Source organism: Zosterops lateralis (genome assembly GCF_965231275.1).
Source record: "Zosterops lateralis genome assembly, chromosome: 12".
Classification (NCBI taxonomy): domain Eukaryota; kingdom Metazoa; phylum Chordata; class Aves; order Passeriformes; family Zosteropidae; genus Zosterops; species Zosterops lateralis.
In genome coordinates, this window is record NC_139772.1 from 20,002,720 (window position 1) to 20,019,535 (window position 16,816).

Consider the following 16,816-nt stretch of genomic DNA (forward strand, 5'->3'; position numbering starts at 1 on the left):
TGTTTCATATTCAAATGGAGCGAGTACAAATGCAACCAAATAAATGGGATTTCTTTTTTTAGCAGGTGTCCTACATACCTTGTGCTTAAAAGTTGGGTTTAAATAAAGTCCTTGCTATCAATGCTAATAATAGAACTGTGTATGGTTGATTTTTACTGAAAATTCCAAATACGGTTATTTTAAAATGTTAGTTGCTATAAACATATCACTGATGGTGTTGTGGTTTTTTTTGCTGCTATGTAGTTCAGCATTTCATCTTTTTAAAGTGAATCAAACCTGAGTATCAGTTTTTACACAAAAAATACTGTGCATTGTGCCAGGTTCTTTGGCTTTGTGGAGGTGGCAAAATAATGAGAAATAAACACTATATTGTCATTTAAAGGTAATTTATTGAACACTCATGCTTCTTGTTTGAAACATTTCATTGAAACTCGATTGCTTTGTGTCCTTTTTCTTTCCAGGACAAAAGACAGTTTTGGCAAATGCTCAGGAGGAGCTGGACAGGATCACTCGCAAGTCTGACCCCATGGTAACAACAAATTCTCCTCCAACAGAGAACGAAGCTTGATAGGGCAGAACAATGCAGATGTAAATGACCAAATAACTATGTATAGTGATCTGATAAGACCAGGAATTTTCTGCTATGGCAGATGCTATCAGTTTTCTCAGATGCTATCAGTTTTCTCGGGCAGGGAAAATGAGCTTACTACATCATTGCCTTGTCCCAGTAAAAAGTGCACATTCAGGAAGTTTGCATATAAAATCCCTCTGTATAAGATAACCATTTAGAGTTTATATAGGGCAATTCTTTTGGTTTGGAGGTAAAGCAGGTGCAGCTGCATTTCCTGTTGTGAAGAACACAGAGAAACAAAATGGAGAATTCTCTTAAAAGTACTACTGACTGCACATGAAGCAAGAAAGAGAATTGAAACCCTCTTTCAGAGTTACTGAAATTGGCTACTTGTATGTTTGCAATGCATTATATTCTTGGAGTGGTGGTGGTGGAACAGCATTAACTGGGGGAAAGAAGCCGAGGTGGGGAATGGAGCCCTGAAAGGGGAAACGGATTTGGGACAGCGAGAAACCAGAATGTTGGATTGACTGGAGAGGAGCAATGTTGTCAAATCCTGTGTTTCACAGGGGGTAAATAGTCACTGTTTTTAAAAGACTACTTTACATTGGAGAATTCCAGGCCAAACACTAAGAACCATGGGAATTTATTCTTGTTCTAAAACTTGTTTTAGTTTTTAAAGAAGTCTTAAGAGTGTGGATGCCCTTTCTGGTGTAGCTGACAAAGGGAGAAACTAAACTTGTTTAGCTCCAAGTGCCTGGCACAGTATGTGATGTGTCTTTAGAAGGTGCTTGAACTTATTGTGCACTGTAGTACAAACAGTCACTGTTTGGTTTTATTTGAAAAACAGTAGTTTGGCAATTTGTATTTAATTTTAAATCCTGTTTTCTGATAGCTTCTGCCTTTTTTATGCCAAGAGGCTGGCCTATGAAGAATGGTGGGTGATGGATCATTTTCCCATAATGAAATGTGCTACAGAACACTCTCAATATTTTTCTTTCTTACTTCTTTTGTAACTAAATATTAGCTACCAAGCTGAAATGGATTCCTGCCTTACACCTACGGAGGTTTTTAAAGAAACTTTCTAGGCCCTAGTTCCAACCACATTTGCTGCAGGTGCAGCCAAATCCAATTCTGAAGGTAACCTAAAAAGTATGAATGTGTACACGATGGACATCCTGAAGAAGCTGTTTTGTGTTTTCTTTCATGTAGCATTTCATTTGGAAGGATGGGTTGTGGTTGTCCCCGTTGCTCTAAGGGAGCCCTGTCCATGGTCACATAAACCCTCATTCTGTACAAACCAACACAACTGCAGTGGTTACAGAAATGGCACTTTGATTTTATACACGGTATACTTGTTTTATGTGGACACACTACCAGAAATTAAAAATACCAAGCATATTCTGTGCTCTTAATGCTGAAGGGAAAAACCACAATTTGAATTATACAGAGTTTACTTTTTATTGATATGAACTTGTTGTACTAAATCTGATGTCTGGATATAACTTCCCTAATATATATTGTTACTTAAATACACAGAATTTGACTGACCACTAACACAGTGCTGGGTGTTAACCTCAACTCCTATGTTACAGCAAGAGGCTATTTGTGCGAGTCTGTTTAGACATCTAGAAAGCTAAGAGTATTTACTTGCCTCTTTGACAAACATTAACATGAGTATGTTACTTGTGCCAGTTTTCTTTTGTTGTTGTTGAAAATACTTTATTTTTCTTTTCTTTTTTTTACTTTTTTTAAGAAATGGTATGACTTGAAGTTATACTGTTGTCTAGATAACAGACTAAGACTGTGGCTTACTGATGTTGATGTGGATGCACTTCCTGGTGTAACGGGTGCCAGTTGCAAGTTACCACACAGAAGTAATTACACACTGTCCTCCTGACACTGAGAAGTGAGATTGGAGACTAAACCATCAAAAATTGGACAGGAAAACTGAAGTGTATGGTTGTAATGCCATCATTTGAAAACCTCAGTCTGAAACTGCCTTTTTTGTCATCTAACCCGATAAGCACTTTTCTAGCAATATGGCTAAAACCACAATTGAAGTATTTTCCAGATATGTAAAAACTGTTGACTGTACTAAAACTGATCAAAACTGTTACTGTGTGATTACTTACCAGCTTTGCAGAAAGACAAAACAGGGACAGATTTTCAGTTTCTAATTGCAAGTGAATGCTCCTAGTTTACTGACTGAGGTGTTAAGTAAGTAATGTAGCATCCTGTGGGTGCCAAAGTCTGCTGGCTTTGGTGAGCTGCACAGTTGTTATTCTGGTGTCTTCAAGCATTGGAACCAAAGGCCAAATGCAAACAGCCTTTACGTTTTCAAGTGAAACTTCATTTTATTTGCAGATACACTTGTATGGTAGACTGTTTAAACTATTATATGCCTATATTTATATGCATTATAGTGACTACATCTACTGTTCATGTTTAAACTAAGGAAACAAAAGATGAAAGCATTCAACTTGAAGCAAATAGAAAACTTTAAAGATTGGCCCTCCATGAAAATGCTGTGGTTATGCTGCTTGATTTTAAGTTTGCACTTTTTTATTGGCATTTAAAAAAAAAAACAACCAACTGTTTAAACTGAACAGAATTTTGTATTTTATTTAATTTACCTACATTGAAAGTGACTGCTCTGTACATCGTGAACTTAACAATATACATGCTGTAAATGAAAGTTCACTGTCCTGTATACTAAGTTTATTGGTTTTTCTTCCAACTTACAATTAGGACTGCAAATGTATGAAACAAACCTTAGTCCAGTTGTATGGCTTTAACCAGGTGCAGTATGCAGTCATGTGGAACCTTGCTTTCTAGTGCTGGCAAAACGAGGACATCTTTAATTACTGGCTTCAATAAACATGAATCCAGACTGCTTTCTGCTGTGCATTTATCGGGGAGATGCCCTCCTGGAGCTGTTTGTGTGGGAGCAGGATTGGATGAGCTCTATGAGCAGGAGGAGCAGGTTGGCTGTGAGTTGTGTCCCTGGTGACAGCTTCCAGGCAGGGACTTGGCCCAGCCTCTGCCAGTGCCAGTCCTCTGGAGCTGGGAGCTGATTCCTGTGCCAGCGGAGCAGAGCTGTGCTGGCGGCAGCTCAGCACAACTGCTTTGATACAAAATAATGTATTTCATGAGGCTGGGGAAACAGCTGTGTGCTTCACCAGCTTCAGATGTTTTTTGTGGAATACTGTTCCCAAGGACAGCGCTGGTCCTGAATTAGCGGGATTCAAATCCAGGTGATGGGAAGGTTAAGGAGTGAATGCTGGAGTGTTGAAAATTCCTCTTCTCTGCCAATAGCCAAGTGTTCTCTCTCGGGTGGGTGTAAGAAGAGCTTCCCAGTAAGCACAGGAGTGGGCATTTAATTAGGATTCTGCTGGTTGTTTCCATTGTTTCATTTCATATCAACTGGATGCCTCTGTTCCCTTGCACAGACTGAAGCTCTAGGTATGAATGTTTGTTAAGTCAACCTGCTTCTGGAATATAAATCAGCTAAGATTTCGGTTTCTGGAATATAATTTCTCCAGAAGAGAATCCTTATGAGGCCATGAAACAATTATCATTTTAGAATTGCCATAATGTTTTCATTAGCTCATTAATGTGAAAAATCAATTTTAGCCCTTTAAGATGGGCTTTAGAAAATATTTTTGAGTATATGAAGAGAATTATATTTATTATATTATATTTAATATATTTATTATGTTTATTATATTTGTTTGGGAGAAAACCATGTAAAGACTTCAGATGAGGTGAAGTTGAAAGTGACTGTAAAGATGGTGGCAATGGAAGTGGAAGAACTTCTTATAACTAACATTTACTTTGCTGCTCTTCAACTGTAATTTTTGTTTTTCAAAGCAAACCGTCCCCAAGTTAGGAAAAAAAATGGGATAATCAGAAAAGTCTTTCTGAAGGCTGCTCTGAAGACTGCTCTAAGCTTTCTAAGCTGCTGTTAGAAGAGGAGTCTTTCACTGCCTATGCTGTTCCAAATGGTGGCATTAAGCCCTCTGGCTTTTCAGGTGTGGCAGGGTTTTGTTACAGAATTAACTGCTCAGGTAAGAGCCTTTGCTTTAACAAAACAGTGAATTTCTGAGTCATTGCAGTTCAAATATTTGCACATAGGCTGGGGGTTACATTGTTATTAATCACCTGAAAAAGACTGCTTGTCTGGGTCTGTGTTTAGAGCTGAATGGAGTTTTTGGTACCAAACCCAAACTTGTCTGTCATATGGTCTTTTTAATTTAAAAATAAATATTAATAGGATAGACACAGTTTAATTCCAAAGGCACTCTTGCTGGAATTCAGTCTCCCTTCAAGGAATTGACATAAAAATCCCAACCTGACATGCCACAGCCTTTGTAATAATCAACTTCTTCACTGATCCACTCAGATTGTGTGGAGAAGACAAGCACAAATAATCACAAAAGCCAGCAGTCCAAGCTGCTGCTTTGGTATGCCGCTGGCTCCTCTGAGATTCCTGCACCCCCTGTAAGTGGTTTATCACCAGCTCTCCACAGAATGGGCACTGCAGGCAGTAGGTGAGGTGAGGGCAGGATGGGATCGAGTGGGATTTCTGCTCCCTGGAAGAGTGAAAGGAAGCAATCTACTTCCACATGTACCTCAGTGAAATTCAAATGTTTAGGAAAAAAACTCAACTGAAGTTCTTGATAAGTGGTAGTACAAATATTCTGTTACAATGCTTCAAAATCATGCATGTCTCCAAAAACCTGAAGAATAGGGGACCTAATTCTGCTTCAGGTGTCTTAGAAGAGTAAAAAGGCTTGCCGTGTTAGCACCACGGACATGTTTCAGTATTGGCACCAGACGTGTCTTGCGCCAAGTGCAGCAGTGCCTGGGAGTGCAGTGCTGCCGTGGCCAGCAGTGATTGATGCCAGCGGTGTCACCCGGCAGTGTGAGTGGCTCTGGAACACTCACCCTCTGAAAGAGCTGTGTAATCCCTGGTTTGTTCCCGGAGTCAGAGCCCCAGGCTGCGAGTTCCTGGAGGGCTTTATGGGAAGCACTTTAGTAATTACAGCAGGAGGTATGTGAGATGATGTCAGAACCAAGGGAAGCAATTAATTTTCTCTCTGTTGCCTTTGGTAGCAGACTTTGTGCAGCAGAACCAACACTACCCGTAGTAACACTTTATCTGAAGGAAAAGATCCCTCACTCCCCTTTCCCTGACACTTAATTACAATTATGTTTTGCTCAATGTTTCTGGAGCTGGAACATTCCAAGCCCAGGATGTGGCAGGCATGGGATCGGTGCCTGAAGGTAACAATGGATATGCCAGTCTGAGATGCTGTAGCACTGCTTATCAGCTTCCTTTAATAGTTTGGCAGATTATTTTCATCATATAAATATCTTCCCAAGAGTTAGCTGCTGATTTTTTCCCATAGAAAAGCAATTTCATTCAGTTCTATGAATTTTGTTAATATGAGTTAAGCTCTTCTTTCTAAATTCAAGTTGACTAAATTGACACAGGTTTGATTGGCTTTTTTCAGAACAAAAGCTAAAATAGCAGTGTCCAGCACTGAAAGCTAACAGTTGTATTTGTCCACAAGACAGCTGAATTAGCTTGCACAAGCTGCCTTTGGAAAGTGTCTTGAGTTTTCAGTACAAATGTTTTGTATGTAACACTCAGTGTAGCTTTATGCCATAAGAATGTCATCTTTAACTCGGGCTTGCCAAATGCTTAAAACCAAAAACAATCCCTCAAAACATGCCAGAAATGGAGTTGCAAGTACTGCAAGCATGTGCAGTGAAATATTGAAGTTGAGGAAAGGAAAATGCCATCGAAGATCTCTGGCACTCACCTGACCAGTCTGACGGCATTCCAAAAACCAAGGATTTGCCTTTTAGAGAGGGAGTGGAATGGACTTCATTGACAGAACAGAGGGAGAGTGAGACCACTGAGAAATGATGGAGGGATGGATGGAGAGGGCTGCTGAGATCAGATCCACTCTGTGAGTTGTCCATGGCTTCAGTGAGAGGGACTGCAGGATAGGGCTGTGCCCTGGGTGCACCAAATGAAAACCTTTCCAGGGGAGGAAAATGATTACCCACTAAGGACTTGGTATACTGATGATGCTCTGGAGATTATTAGAAAGTGAAGATGTTCTAAATTTTCTGATGCTCTGAAAGAGTTCAGTTACAGTGCCTACAGGCAGAGAGGGAGAAGTAGGAGAGAATTCCATTTCATTAAAGACCAGTCACTGCACAGAAAATCTCTTGAATGCAAAACAAAGTCAGAAGTCCTAGAGGGAGAGCTCTGGGCACTTCCAACCAAACCCACAAGTGGCTCTTTCTCGCTCAGCTGTGGAGGTCAGTGGTGGAGCCTGTTTCCAGCTGGGCTCAAGCTCTGGTAAGAGCTGGGAGTTCCTGTGATGATGGGCTGGTTTGGAAACAAGCAATGGAATATCAGCCTTTGATCTGTGCAAGAGATGGGGGCTACTGATTTCATACTGGGATTTGTTTATGCTGTGAACCTGAATTTACTCCCAAGTTTGTCTTCCTGGGAAGAAGACACATTCCCCAACACAACACTGGATTGTCAGTAGGTGACTATAATTAGCTGTGCTTAACTGGCTGAATCAGTATTTTGACCAGTATCTTGCAATGCTGAGAAACTCCACAGAAACTGGCAGGATTTGAAATACTTAAAATGGCAAAAGCCTGTCAAAATCTCTCCCAAGTCACCTTTCAGCTGAACAGAAGTACAACACAACTATTAAGAGAATGCTGTCATATTTGAAATATTTTTGCATGGCTTCCACTGCTTTTGCATTTGTGCTCTGTCCTGTTCTACCCCCTTCTCAAAAATAACTTAAATCTTTTGGCCAGCTTCAGTGACAGGAAAGATCTCACAGACAGCTGACTTAATCCTAGTTGCATGAAAATTAAGGGCTTGGTGGAGAGGATAAATCCAAAGATTTCCTCTGCTTTAGGCAGGGATTGCCAAGGAAGCTTGGCTGGTTCGTAGGCGAGCCAGGCCAAACAAAGATCTGTGGTCTGCACACACAGAACCTGGTGCAACACTGGCTTCCTTCTGTTCGAGCAGTAGTTGGAGGACAGAAATAGGAGCTAAGCTGCTGCCTGTGCAAGGGGACCCTGGGGAGGGGGCTGGGGCAGTGGCCTCAGTGGGAGGGGTGAGGCAGGGAAGGTGGGAAGAGAAGACAAGCCTGCAAGGAATCAGGATTTATTAGTTCCTCTGTGTAAGGCTTTGGAGAGCTGGGGCCATATGCCTGCCTTGGGTTTATAGCCAGTGATGGAAGACTTGAAATTATTTTTCCTGTTGAAAAAAAAAAAGGCAAAAAGCCAAAACTTTCCTTTGCATGTAGAAGACCCATGTAACCAAAAATACTCTTTGAGGGAATGAGCCAAATTAGCTGAATACAGAGTTCTATCGTATGGAGAAATTAGGTGCTGTTGCAAAAGGGAATAATCTTGGTACTGCTGTTATGGTTGCTGATGTTAACAATCAGCTGCAGGTTAACTGTAAGTAAAATAAATTCAGGAGGGTAATTAAAGAATGAACTTCTCTACCATGTGCAGTTCCTCAGAAGTGCAGGGGACTGGCTGGGTAGTTGCATAACAACACACACAGGATTCAAACAGTTGAGGTCAGTTGTTTTCGCTGGCCCGTTCTGTCCGTAGAAAGAAAGAATGTAGTGAGTGTACCTCATCTTTTTTATAAGCCTACTAAGGGACCTTTAAAACTTTGCTTATAAAACATGGTCTGTACAGTTTTTTCATCCTCCCCTTCAGCTTCCCACCTCCTCAAAAATAAACCCAGGCTCTTTCCCTCCAAGGTCTGCTGTGCCCAGTGTGCTCCATCACTTGCTATAAAACTACTGGATGTTGCAGGGGCAGCATCCCCATAGCAAGAGTTTTCTGGCCTTCTGCTCTAGGTCTCTGGTTTTATAGTGTTATTGGAAGACCACCACCTTTTTTCTCAGTCCATGGCTTTTTTTTCCCTTCTGTTCCTTGGATGGATGTAGTGCCATGAATAAAATAAACACTGCTGTCAGTCTCTCTGCATATCTTTTCAGCTTCATTATACAGGATTCTTTCAAAGAAATGTAACTCACAGGCTTGGCTGGTTCCCAGCACCATTAAAGGTCTGCTGGCACTTTTCTTAAGAATCTGGCATTTTGCTTCTCTTGTTTATAGAAATTCATTTCACCTTGTGTAGAATGTCTGCTGCCCTTCAGCCCAGCTGTGGTTGCACAGTAAACCTCCTTCTGGCACTTGCAGATTGCAGATGTCCTTGGAAGTTTTTGGAGGTGAAAGGAGCCAGTGACTTCTTCACCACCAAACTGGACCAGTAGATGATACAGAATGAGATGTCAGTCCCTAATCCTGGAGAAAAAAAAAATAAAAATAAAATGGTTCTGTGAATGGTTCATTGTTAAAAGCACATGAAGTCATGTTCATGTCTGCAAGGTAAGGGTCTGACTGATTTGTTTGGCAGCATTGCCTTTCTTGGTTTTGCGGGGGGGGGGGGGGGGGGGGGGGGAAGGGGAGGATTTTTTTTGTTTTGTTTTGTTTTTTGTTTTTGAAAGGGAAACACTGTTTCCTGATAGTCATGGTAAAGTTCCAGAAGTGACACTTTTACCTCTCCTCTTAATCCTGTATAGCTTCTTGGCAGGGTCCTGTGGGGGCTTCAACTGCTGCTGCCTCAAGTCCCAGCTGCGAGAGCTGGTGGCACACCTGGGGCTGGGGACTGTCACCAGTGGCTGAGGCCTGGGGGGCTCCAGGGTTGCTCTGTTTATTTTCCAAGGCCTCAGGGCTGGAATCCAGGTGGTGAAAGTCTGCACGGGCCAATGTTGTTGCTGAGGAGCAGGACTCACTACCACTTTTGGCTACTGAAGCTGCACTTTTTTAACCAGATGAAAAGCCCAGGAGTTCCTCACTGTGCTTGTGTGCCCAAAAGACCCTGGCCAAACAGGCATGGTGCTCTCAGCCAGTGGAACTTGCAAGAAGCTCTTGGAGATTCCCATTCACCTCAGCTTCTTTCTGTTCTCCTCTCTGCTTCTCTCTGAATTTTACTCAGTTGGCAGGGCTGTGCTTTGACCCATTTCCTCAGTTGGCAGGGCTGTGCTTTGACTCCTTTCCTCAGTTGGTAGGACTGTTTTTTGACTCCCAGCTGCGGAATCCAGGTCTTCTCACTGGATGTGAGGTCTCCTCACTGGAAGTGTTCCTGAGGTGCCTTTCCCAGTGGTGTCAGGCTGGGAGGCTGCAGTGCCCAGCTGTGGCTGGATGTGGTGACATGGAATTGTCAGACTGTTCAACAGCCTTGGAGGACTGACCTCATGACTCCCCACCATCCCAGACAGTTTTCCTTATGCTTAAAGTCTTTGTCAGAACTTGCAGTTTTTTCTTGTATTAATTCCTACTTCTGACTCAGCAAAATTATTTGCCCACCTCCCATGCTGCTTGTGGCTTCAGAACGAGTGTGCACACCACACTCCCACACGGGAAAATGCACAATTCCCTGCACTAAGGCGCTCAACGCTACCAGATGTTTTCCTAAAGCATGTTCTTTATTAGCTTTTGAGGGTGGAGCTTGTTTTTTTTTCTTTTCCCCTCAACTGAAAAGCTGAGAAAAAGCTTCAGCACTTTTTACATTGAGAATTTCAAGGGGAAAAAAAGCCTCCTGTCTGATGCCAAAGTTAAACTAATCACTGCTCAGCTCTCCTGGAATTTGGCAGCATACCAGAGCTCCTTCCCTTTGGTAGGTCATGTGGAAATACCGGAGCCTTTTCTTAAAGAACCTCTCAGCTCTTTTCAGGTACTTGCACAGATGTTACTTTCCTGTTAGCATTCTGATGCTTTTTACACTCTTAACTGCATTAAACCACCGTTCCTAATAAGCACCTTGCAGACTACAAAATTTTATGTTTAAGCATTAAAATATTTTTAAGTGTGTTAAAACTACATAAATGGACTTTAAAAATCTGGTTTTAAGTTGATATTCCTATTCTGCTGGATTAGAATCACAGGTTTTAATCTTGGAAATAACACTTAAATGTGCTTAATGAAAAGAATGCACAACTGGTTCACAAGTTTATGAGAGGTTGTAGGAATAGGTGAGATGAAGGTTGAGAGATGAAGGTCTCTTTGTTGAGTTTCTTCACTGAGAATATTTAAGATTCTCTTTCAACCACTTTTTACACCTAACTCACCAGCTGGTTTTAATTTATGACCAGTGTCCTGGAGATGCTTTCTGATGGGGAGTTTTTAATTAGGTCAAAGCTGACCTAACTATTCTGTAACAAACAGATCATTTAATTACAGTGTCTATGAACAGCATACTTGTTTTTTCCCCTCAGTGCTGTTTCTTTTCTTGTTTTCACTCTTCAGCTGTATTTTAGCTGGATGTGAAGAACTCAGTGATGAATACCCTGATCTGATTAGCTTGATACTTTGGTGGTGTCTTGAGTGCTGATCACTGACCAAGTTCCCCATTTTCCTGGTCTCTGTGAGCAGGCACACAATGGAATGGCAGGCTGTGCTGGAAACTTGTAAAGCCAAAGTTACCTGAGAGCAATCTGATCTGCCCGGGATGAATGCAGTGACCTTTTTCCTGGATCACTACTTTTATTTACATATTAAACTTAGACATTTTTTTCCTTCCCCTGCTGCAGAGCTGAAAAGGTGTCGTATCAAGCAAGAATGTGTGTAAAGGATTCCTTTGTTAAATGTTGGCAGCAGCCTCAGCAGGCCTTGCCAAGTCAGTCCAGCCCACCCACCCGTCCAGGAGCACGCCAGGGATCCCTGGCATGGCCTGGGCTTGGTGTGGGTCCTCCTGGCAGGGCTGTGCCCTGGGAGATGGGACACTCAGAAGCTGTCCCAGGAGCTGGGACACTCAGCACAACTGGGACCAGCCCTCCTCTTGCCCCAGGAACACCCTGGTAGAGTAGAGCTCGTTCACTGTGCTCTCCCTACCCTGGGAAGTGGCTGCCCAAAACAGGGGTTCAGTGTGTCTGCACCTCCCAGCGTCCCCAAATTGCTCTCATGATTTAAATACATTTACACTTAATGTTCTCACTCTCTGGGAGAAGGAAGTTATTAAGTTTGCAGAAGGGTGTGCAGGAGGCACTAAGCAAACAGCCAGAATAAAGATCTCCTACCACCCCACCTTTTGCTAAACCACTCAACCCTTTGTCCTTCAATACCACCTTTTGATTCTCTTTCAACACACTGATGTGTTTTGGTTAGAATTGCAAAAGATTGACCAAAATAATACTCACTGGATGTTTCAGGAACATTTTCCTTGTTTTTTTTCAGGATAGTTTTCCAAAACTGCCACAGTAGTCCTTCAAAATAAAGGCTAAATGTCTCTGCAGGTAAATATGCATAACCTGTTTCCTGAAACAGCCATGGAGCCTAATCCAGAAATGCTCTCGTAAGTGACAACCACGTATTCATGATACTACTGCAAGAAAAAGCTTTGTGAGAGTTCTGATTTCCCCAGAGTTATACAAGAGCTGAAATAAGAGACTGTAAACACCTATTAGTCCAGCCCTGTTCCACAGCAGGATTTTCCCCTTACACTTAAATGATAGTACATTGTTAGGCCAAGTTCATGTGACCCAAGCAAGAGTTACCTTCCATCTCCATGCTCTGTTCATATTTTCTTACTTTTTTTCTTTCCCTGCCACTCACCCTTCACAACAGGGCAATAAGTTTCTTTTACACATCCCCCAGCTCTTCACCTTGCTTGAGAATATTGGCCTCTTCCAGCCCCAGGGTGTAGCAGAGAAGCTGTGGAAGGACTTTGTACTGTCAGCTGTGGCTCTAGTTAACCAAGCCTGTTAGTGGTGAAACAAACCCCTTACTCTTTCCCTGGTTCTCTCTCCGAGGCTCTCTCCTTGCCCCTCCTTCTTTGGAGATGTTTATTCAGAGGCAAAACGAAAGAAGAAAAATATCTTGAAATCAAAAATCATGTATACAGGGCAGAACTTATAAAAAGAAGGATCAAAGGAGTTTCAAGGAACTGAAAGGGAGACATGAAGTAGAACACACAGGTAACTGGAAGGGTGGATAATCTAGAGTGATCATGGAAAACAGAACTCTAGCAGATTCTTAGAGGCCAGAGGAAGGTGCTAGAATTGTTAATGTGTTAAAGTCCTGTAATGTGGAACAGGTGACAGTGTAGACTGTCAGTGACAAGAACAGTAGCACGGGTCTGTCAGAGCCTGTCTGATAACCATGGCAGATCACAGGATGCAACACGGAACACTTGAACTTCACGGTGGTACACAGCGGTTTGGCTGTGTTTAAAAAAATAACTTAGTTGCATTTCACTCACCTGGATTTGCCAGGTTATGTTGCAATTTGTCCTTATTTGCCGTGACACAGCAAAAGGAAAAGTATCCCCAAAACCTGATTCAGAGCCAGTCAAAACTACCTTGGAAATGTCACTGCTTCGAAGCACAACACTCGTGGAAGAACGGCGCGGAGGTTTCTGCTGTCGGAGCCGCTCGGGCGCAGTGTCAGCACAAGGGCTCGGCCGTGAGTCCGGGGCAGCTCCCGGCGCCAGCAGCGGATGCAGAAACCCGAGCGGCCGCGGGCCGGGCGGGGCAGCGAGAGCGGCTCGGCTCGGCTCGGCTCGGCTCGGCTCGGCCCGGCCCGGCCCGGGCTGGGCCGGGCTGGGCTGGGCGGGCGCGGTGCCCGGGGCAGGTGCGTGGCCCTCCCCGCGGGGCGGGCGCGGCCCAGGCACCGCCCGGCTGCGCGCCCTCCGGGGCGGGCCCTTCCCGCCCTTTCCGCTCCGCGCAGGGGGAGGAGCGGTGCGGCGGCGCTGCTCGGAGCCGGGCTGCTGTGCCGAGCCCGGGACTGGGACCAGGACCGAAACCGGCATCGGGACCGGCATCGGGATCAGAACCAGGGCAGCGGGGGCGGGAGCGCGGCCCCGAGCGGCAGGGCGGGCTGTGGCGCTCGGGGCTCCTCGCCCGCGGCCGAGGCACGGCTCCGCACTGAGACACGGCGGCTCCGCTCCGCGCCTCTCCGCACCGCACCGGGGCACCGCAGCGCGGCCCCGCTCCGCGCAATGCTGCCCGGGCGCTCCCCGCGCCGCTGCGCCTGAGGCGGGCGCGGGGCGACCATGCAGCCCTCGCTGCCTTAGCTGAGCGCGGCGCTCGGGCCGGACCCCGCGGCCACCCCCCGGCGGCACCGGCACCATGAGGAACGGCGATGACCTGGAGGGCTTCGACGGCGAGGCGTCCAGCGCCTCCATGATCTCGGCGGCCAGCAGCCCCTACCAGCCTACCACGGAGCCCGTCAGCCAGCGCCGCGGGCTGGGCGGCCTGCGCTGCGACCTGGACTACCTGCGGGGCGCCTTGGGCAGGCTGAAGCTGGCCGAGGTGGTGAGTATCGCGGCGGGCAGCGGGGCCGCGGCCGGGCGGTGTGAGGGCCGGGCCGGGCCGGGCCGTGCGGGCTGCCGGGGCCGCGGGAGCGCGTTTCACCTGGGCCGTGTGCCCGCGGATCGCCGGCGTGCCGAGCAAACCTCCGCTGCGGGGCCGGGACAGCACAGCAGCCTCTCAGTAGCGGCGCCACACGTCGTGACCCCGTGCGGGGCGTCGCGGTGCCCGGGGACCCCTCCCGGCCGTGCCCGGGTGAGGCTCCGCGGTTCCCTGCGGCCCCCGCCCGGAGCTCGCAGAGCCCTCGCTTGCCTGCTCGCCCTTGGCTGGCTGAAGTTCTCTTAAATCCACCGAGTGAAAAGAAAGAAACCCTTAAAAAAAACCCGGAACACCAAACGTGGGATTTTGTATTGTGGAGTTAAACGTGAGCTGCGTTCGTTCGTGTACTTTGGACACCTGAGCTGGTTCAGCTTGATGGAGCCCGTGCAAGGCTTGGACCACCCCAGCAGTGAAACACGTAATAAGCACCAAAGCATTTCAGCAGTTTCTTTAGTGCTAGTGCTGATGTTTGACTTCATCTGATCTGCTTTCCAAGTCGCTGTGATATTTATATTTTTCAAGTCAACAAATGTGCTTTTGAGGATACTAGGAAATGAGGTGTTTTATGAAAATAGCAATCACTTTGAGATAGATTTTTAAGTAATTTCTTACAGGGTACTGCAAATTCTTGTAACTTAAAATAAACAAGTTATTTGAGAAGAGTGATGCCAGAAACATTTTAATATTTCATATATATAATTTTGGCATTTTAAACCACTGCTGGTTAGTACAAGGCAAAACTTGCACATACAAGTTTCTTGAAAAACACATTGGAAGTATCCTGACTTCACCTGTGCACATGTTTATAGAGGACTCTAGTGATGAATTCATTTTTTTATGAATGCCCAGTAAAATCCAGGATTTGGGAGTGTGATTTGTTTTCTCATCTCCTCAGCGCAGGGTAGGATCCGTGCTCTGCAAGTGGTAGCAGTGAGCGTGTTAGCCCAGTAGAACAACAGGGACCAGCAGCGTGTGCGTTGTGTGTGTTCAGGACTGCAGCCAAGGGATCTGTCATCACTGTGCAACGTCTACCTGTCTTCGAGTTGTTAAAAACTGTCCATGTGGTGGAAATCCTGGGGTGGTGCTGCCTGATACACTGAAATAATCTGCCCTTGGGATTTTTGTTTCAGTTCCTACTACAGATCCTTTCTGCAGTACACTAATAACTGTGGCAAGTCTTGTTAAAAAGTTGTCATTAAAATGACTAATTACTGATCGTAACCGAATCCTTTATTATTAAATCCGACTTGCTTGGAATAAATCCCAAAGATACATGGAGTACACCTCATAAGTTTTTAAGTCATGTAAAGAAAGATGGGGGAAAACCACACTGCTGGAGTTAGACAGGTTTCCTTGTCTCTGGACAAAGATACCGCTGCTCTCAGTTTATTGTAGGGAAGATTTATACTTGCAGAGCAGTGTCTTCAGTGGAACTGAGCCGTGTTTTGTGCTCTTTTCATAAGAATGATCTGAGCTATTGCTTGTGGTTCCCAGGAGTGTATGAATGCAGAGGGGCAGCAGTTAAGAAGAAATTAAATTAGCTAGTATAGGAAGGCTGTGCACCACCTCAGCCTGGTTAGTTGTACTCAAAAAAACTCCTCATTCATGATAATGGAAGAGCAGACTAGTGACATTTGCAAAACAATGGAAAACTGAGCAGTGTTGGAAAAGAAAGGAGAGAGAGCACATTCCACTGTGTACTTAGGTTGCTTATTTGCCAAGTATAATTATTTCAATTACAATATCAATAATGCTTTTACAAAAATACTGAAGGAACCGAGATGTATTAAGTTCTACTGTGGTGTAGAACTCCATCTCTTAAAAACAAGAAGGAACTCCTGGCACACAAAAAAAAAAAAAAAAAAAAATTACAAAAAGGAAAAAGGCAAGCACTGGCTAAGATAAAAGTCTCTAAATGTATTATAGTAAAAAAGAATGTTACAGGAAAGATTACAATGCATGTGCTTCATTTAGCATCAGGATTTGTCTTAAAATACATTCGTGATTGGCAGGCAAAATATCAGCTCGAGGCAAACATTGTTACTGCTTGTTCTAATCTTTGGCTGAAGGGCTTCCCACAAACTGCCCTGTGGTGCTGTGAGAAGGAAAACTGCTGCTCTTTGTGGCTTGGATGGCCCTGCTTACAAAATGCCCGGTTTTGACTGTCAAAAGCAGAAGGAACAGGAAACGGGAAAGGCAAAAACCCACATCACTTGAAATATGTGTAAGGCTCTGTTAATTTGTTGTAGATTTGGCTTTATGGATTCAAATAAAGGAGTTGTTACGAGAGGGAAACCATGATGACATTGTAAGCATATGGAGTAATGTAAGTGCTAGAGGGGACAATAGTTTTAACTCATTAATATTTCAAGAGAATGTGCCCCAAAGTGTCCTTTGAAGGGGCACCAACATAGTGGGTTATGATGATGTTTCATGTATGTGCAGCTTATTTCTGAGCCTTGTTTTGGTTTTTGCTAAGTTTAGATTTGGTTGCAGACTGGAAAACTACAATTTAGGGCTTACAGCTCCTCTTTATGGCCAAGCTGAAGAGTTCCCAGTCCTCAGATCTGCCTGCCAGTGGTCAGTAATAGCAGTGTGAGGAACAGTGAGGGGGTAAGGGAAAGGGCCCATGTGGAACAGCTTAGCATTGAACTGATTTCCCTGATTTTGACAATGTTATTGCCAGGTAGGTGAGCTTTTCAGAACGGAGTCGTTTGCCTGTGTCTCAGAGTTCTGTTGAAACGGTTGTGTGATTTTGTTGGGATCT

At 44.5% G+C, this 16,816-nt stretch overlaps 2 protein-coding genes and 1 long non-coding RNA gene across 5 annotated transcripts in view; 2 read left to right on the forward strand and 1 right to left on the reverse strand.

Moving 5' to 3' along the window:
• DYNC1LI2 (dynein cytoplasmic 1 light intermediate chain 2) overlaps window positions 1-3,457 on the forward strand; it is a 27,220-nt gene extending 23,763 nt beyond the window's left edge. Inside the window, exon 13 of the mRNA XM_083870046.1 lies at window positions 462-3,457. Within this exon, the coding sequence (XP_083726172.1) occupies window positions 462-568 (107 nt within the window). The 3' untranslated portion in view covers window positions 569-3,457. The remainder of the gene's footprint in view (window positions 1-461) is intronic.
• Window positions 2,297-13,166, reverse strand: LOC310914127. 3 transcript variants are annotated; one of them, XR_014590971.1, is made up of 2 exons: window positions 13,002-13,166; window positions 2,297-8,947 (listed from the first exon to the last, which is right to left on the reverse strand). It is a non-coding gene; the product is annotated as an uncharacterized lncRNA (long non-coding RNA). The 3 variants fall into 3 exon arrangements; XR_014590972.1 differs by having other exon boundaries at window positions 12,903-13,006; XR_014590973.1 differs by lacking the exon at window positions 13,002-13,166 and adding an exon at window positions 12,257-12,625.
• Window positions 13,167-13,770: 604 nt separating this feature from the next.
• CMTM4 (CKLF like MARVEL transmembrane domain containing 4) overlaps window positions 13,771-16,816 on the forward strand; it is a gene marked incomplete at its 5' end in the record, with an annotated part of 30,904 nt that continues 27,858 nt past the window's right edge. The window contains one exon of the mRNA XM_083870304.1: window positions 13,771-13,956. Within this exon, the coding sequence (XP_083726430.1) occupies window positions 13,771-13,956 (186 nt within the window). The remainder of the gene's footprint in view (window positions 13,957-16,816) is intronic.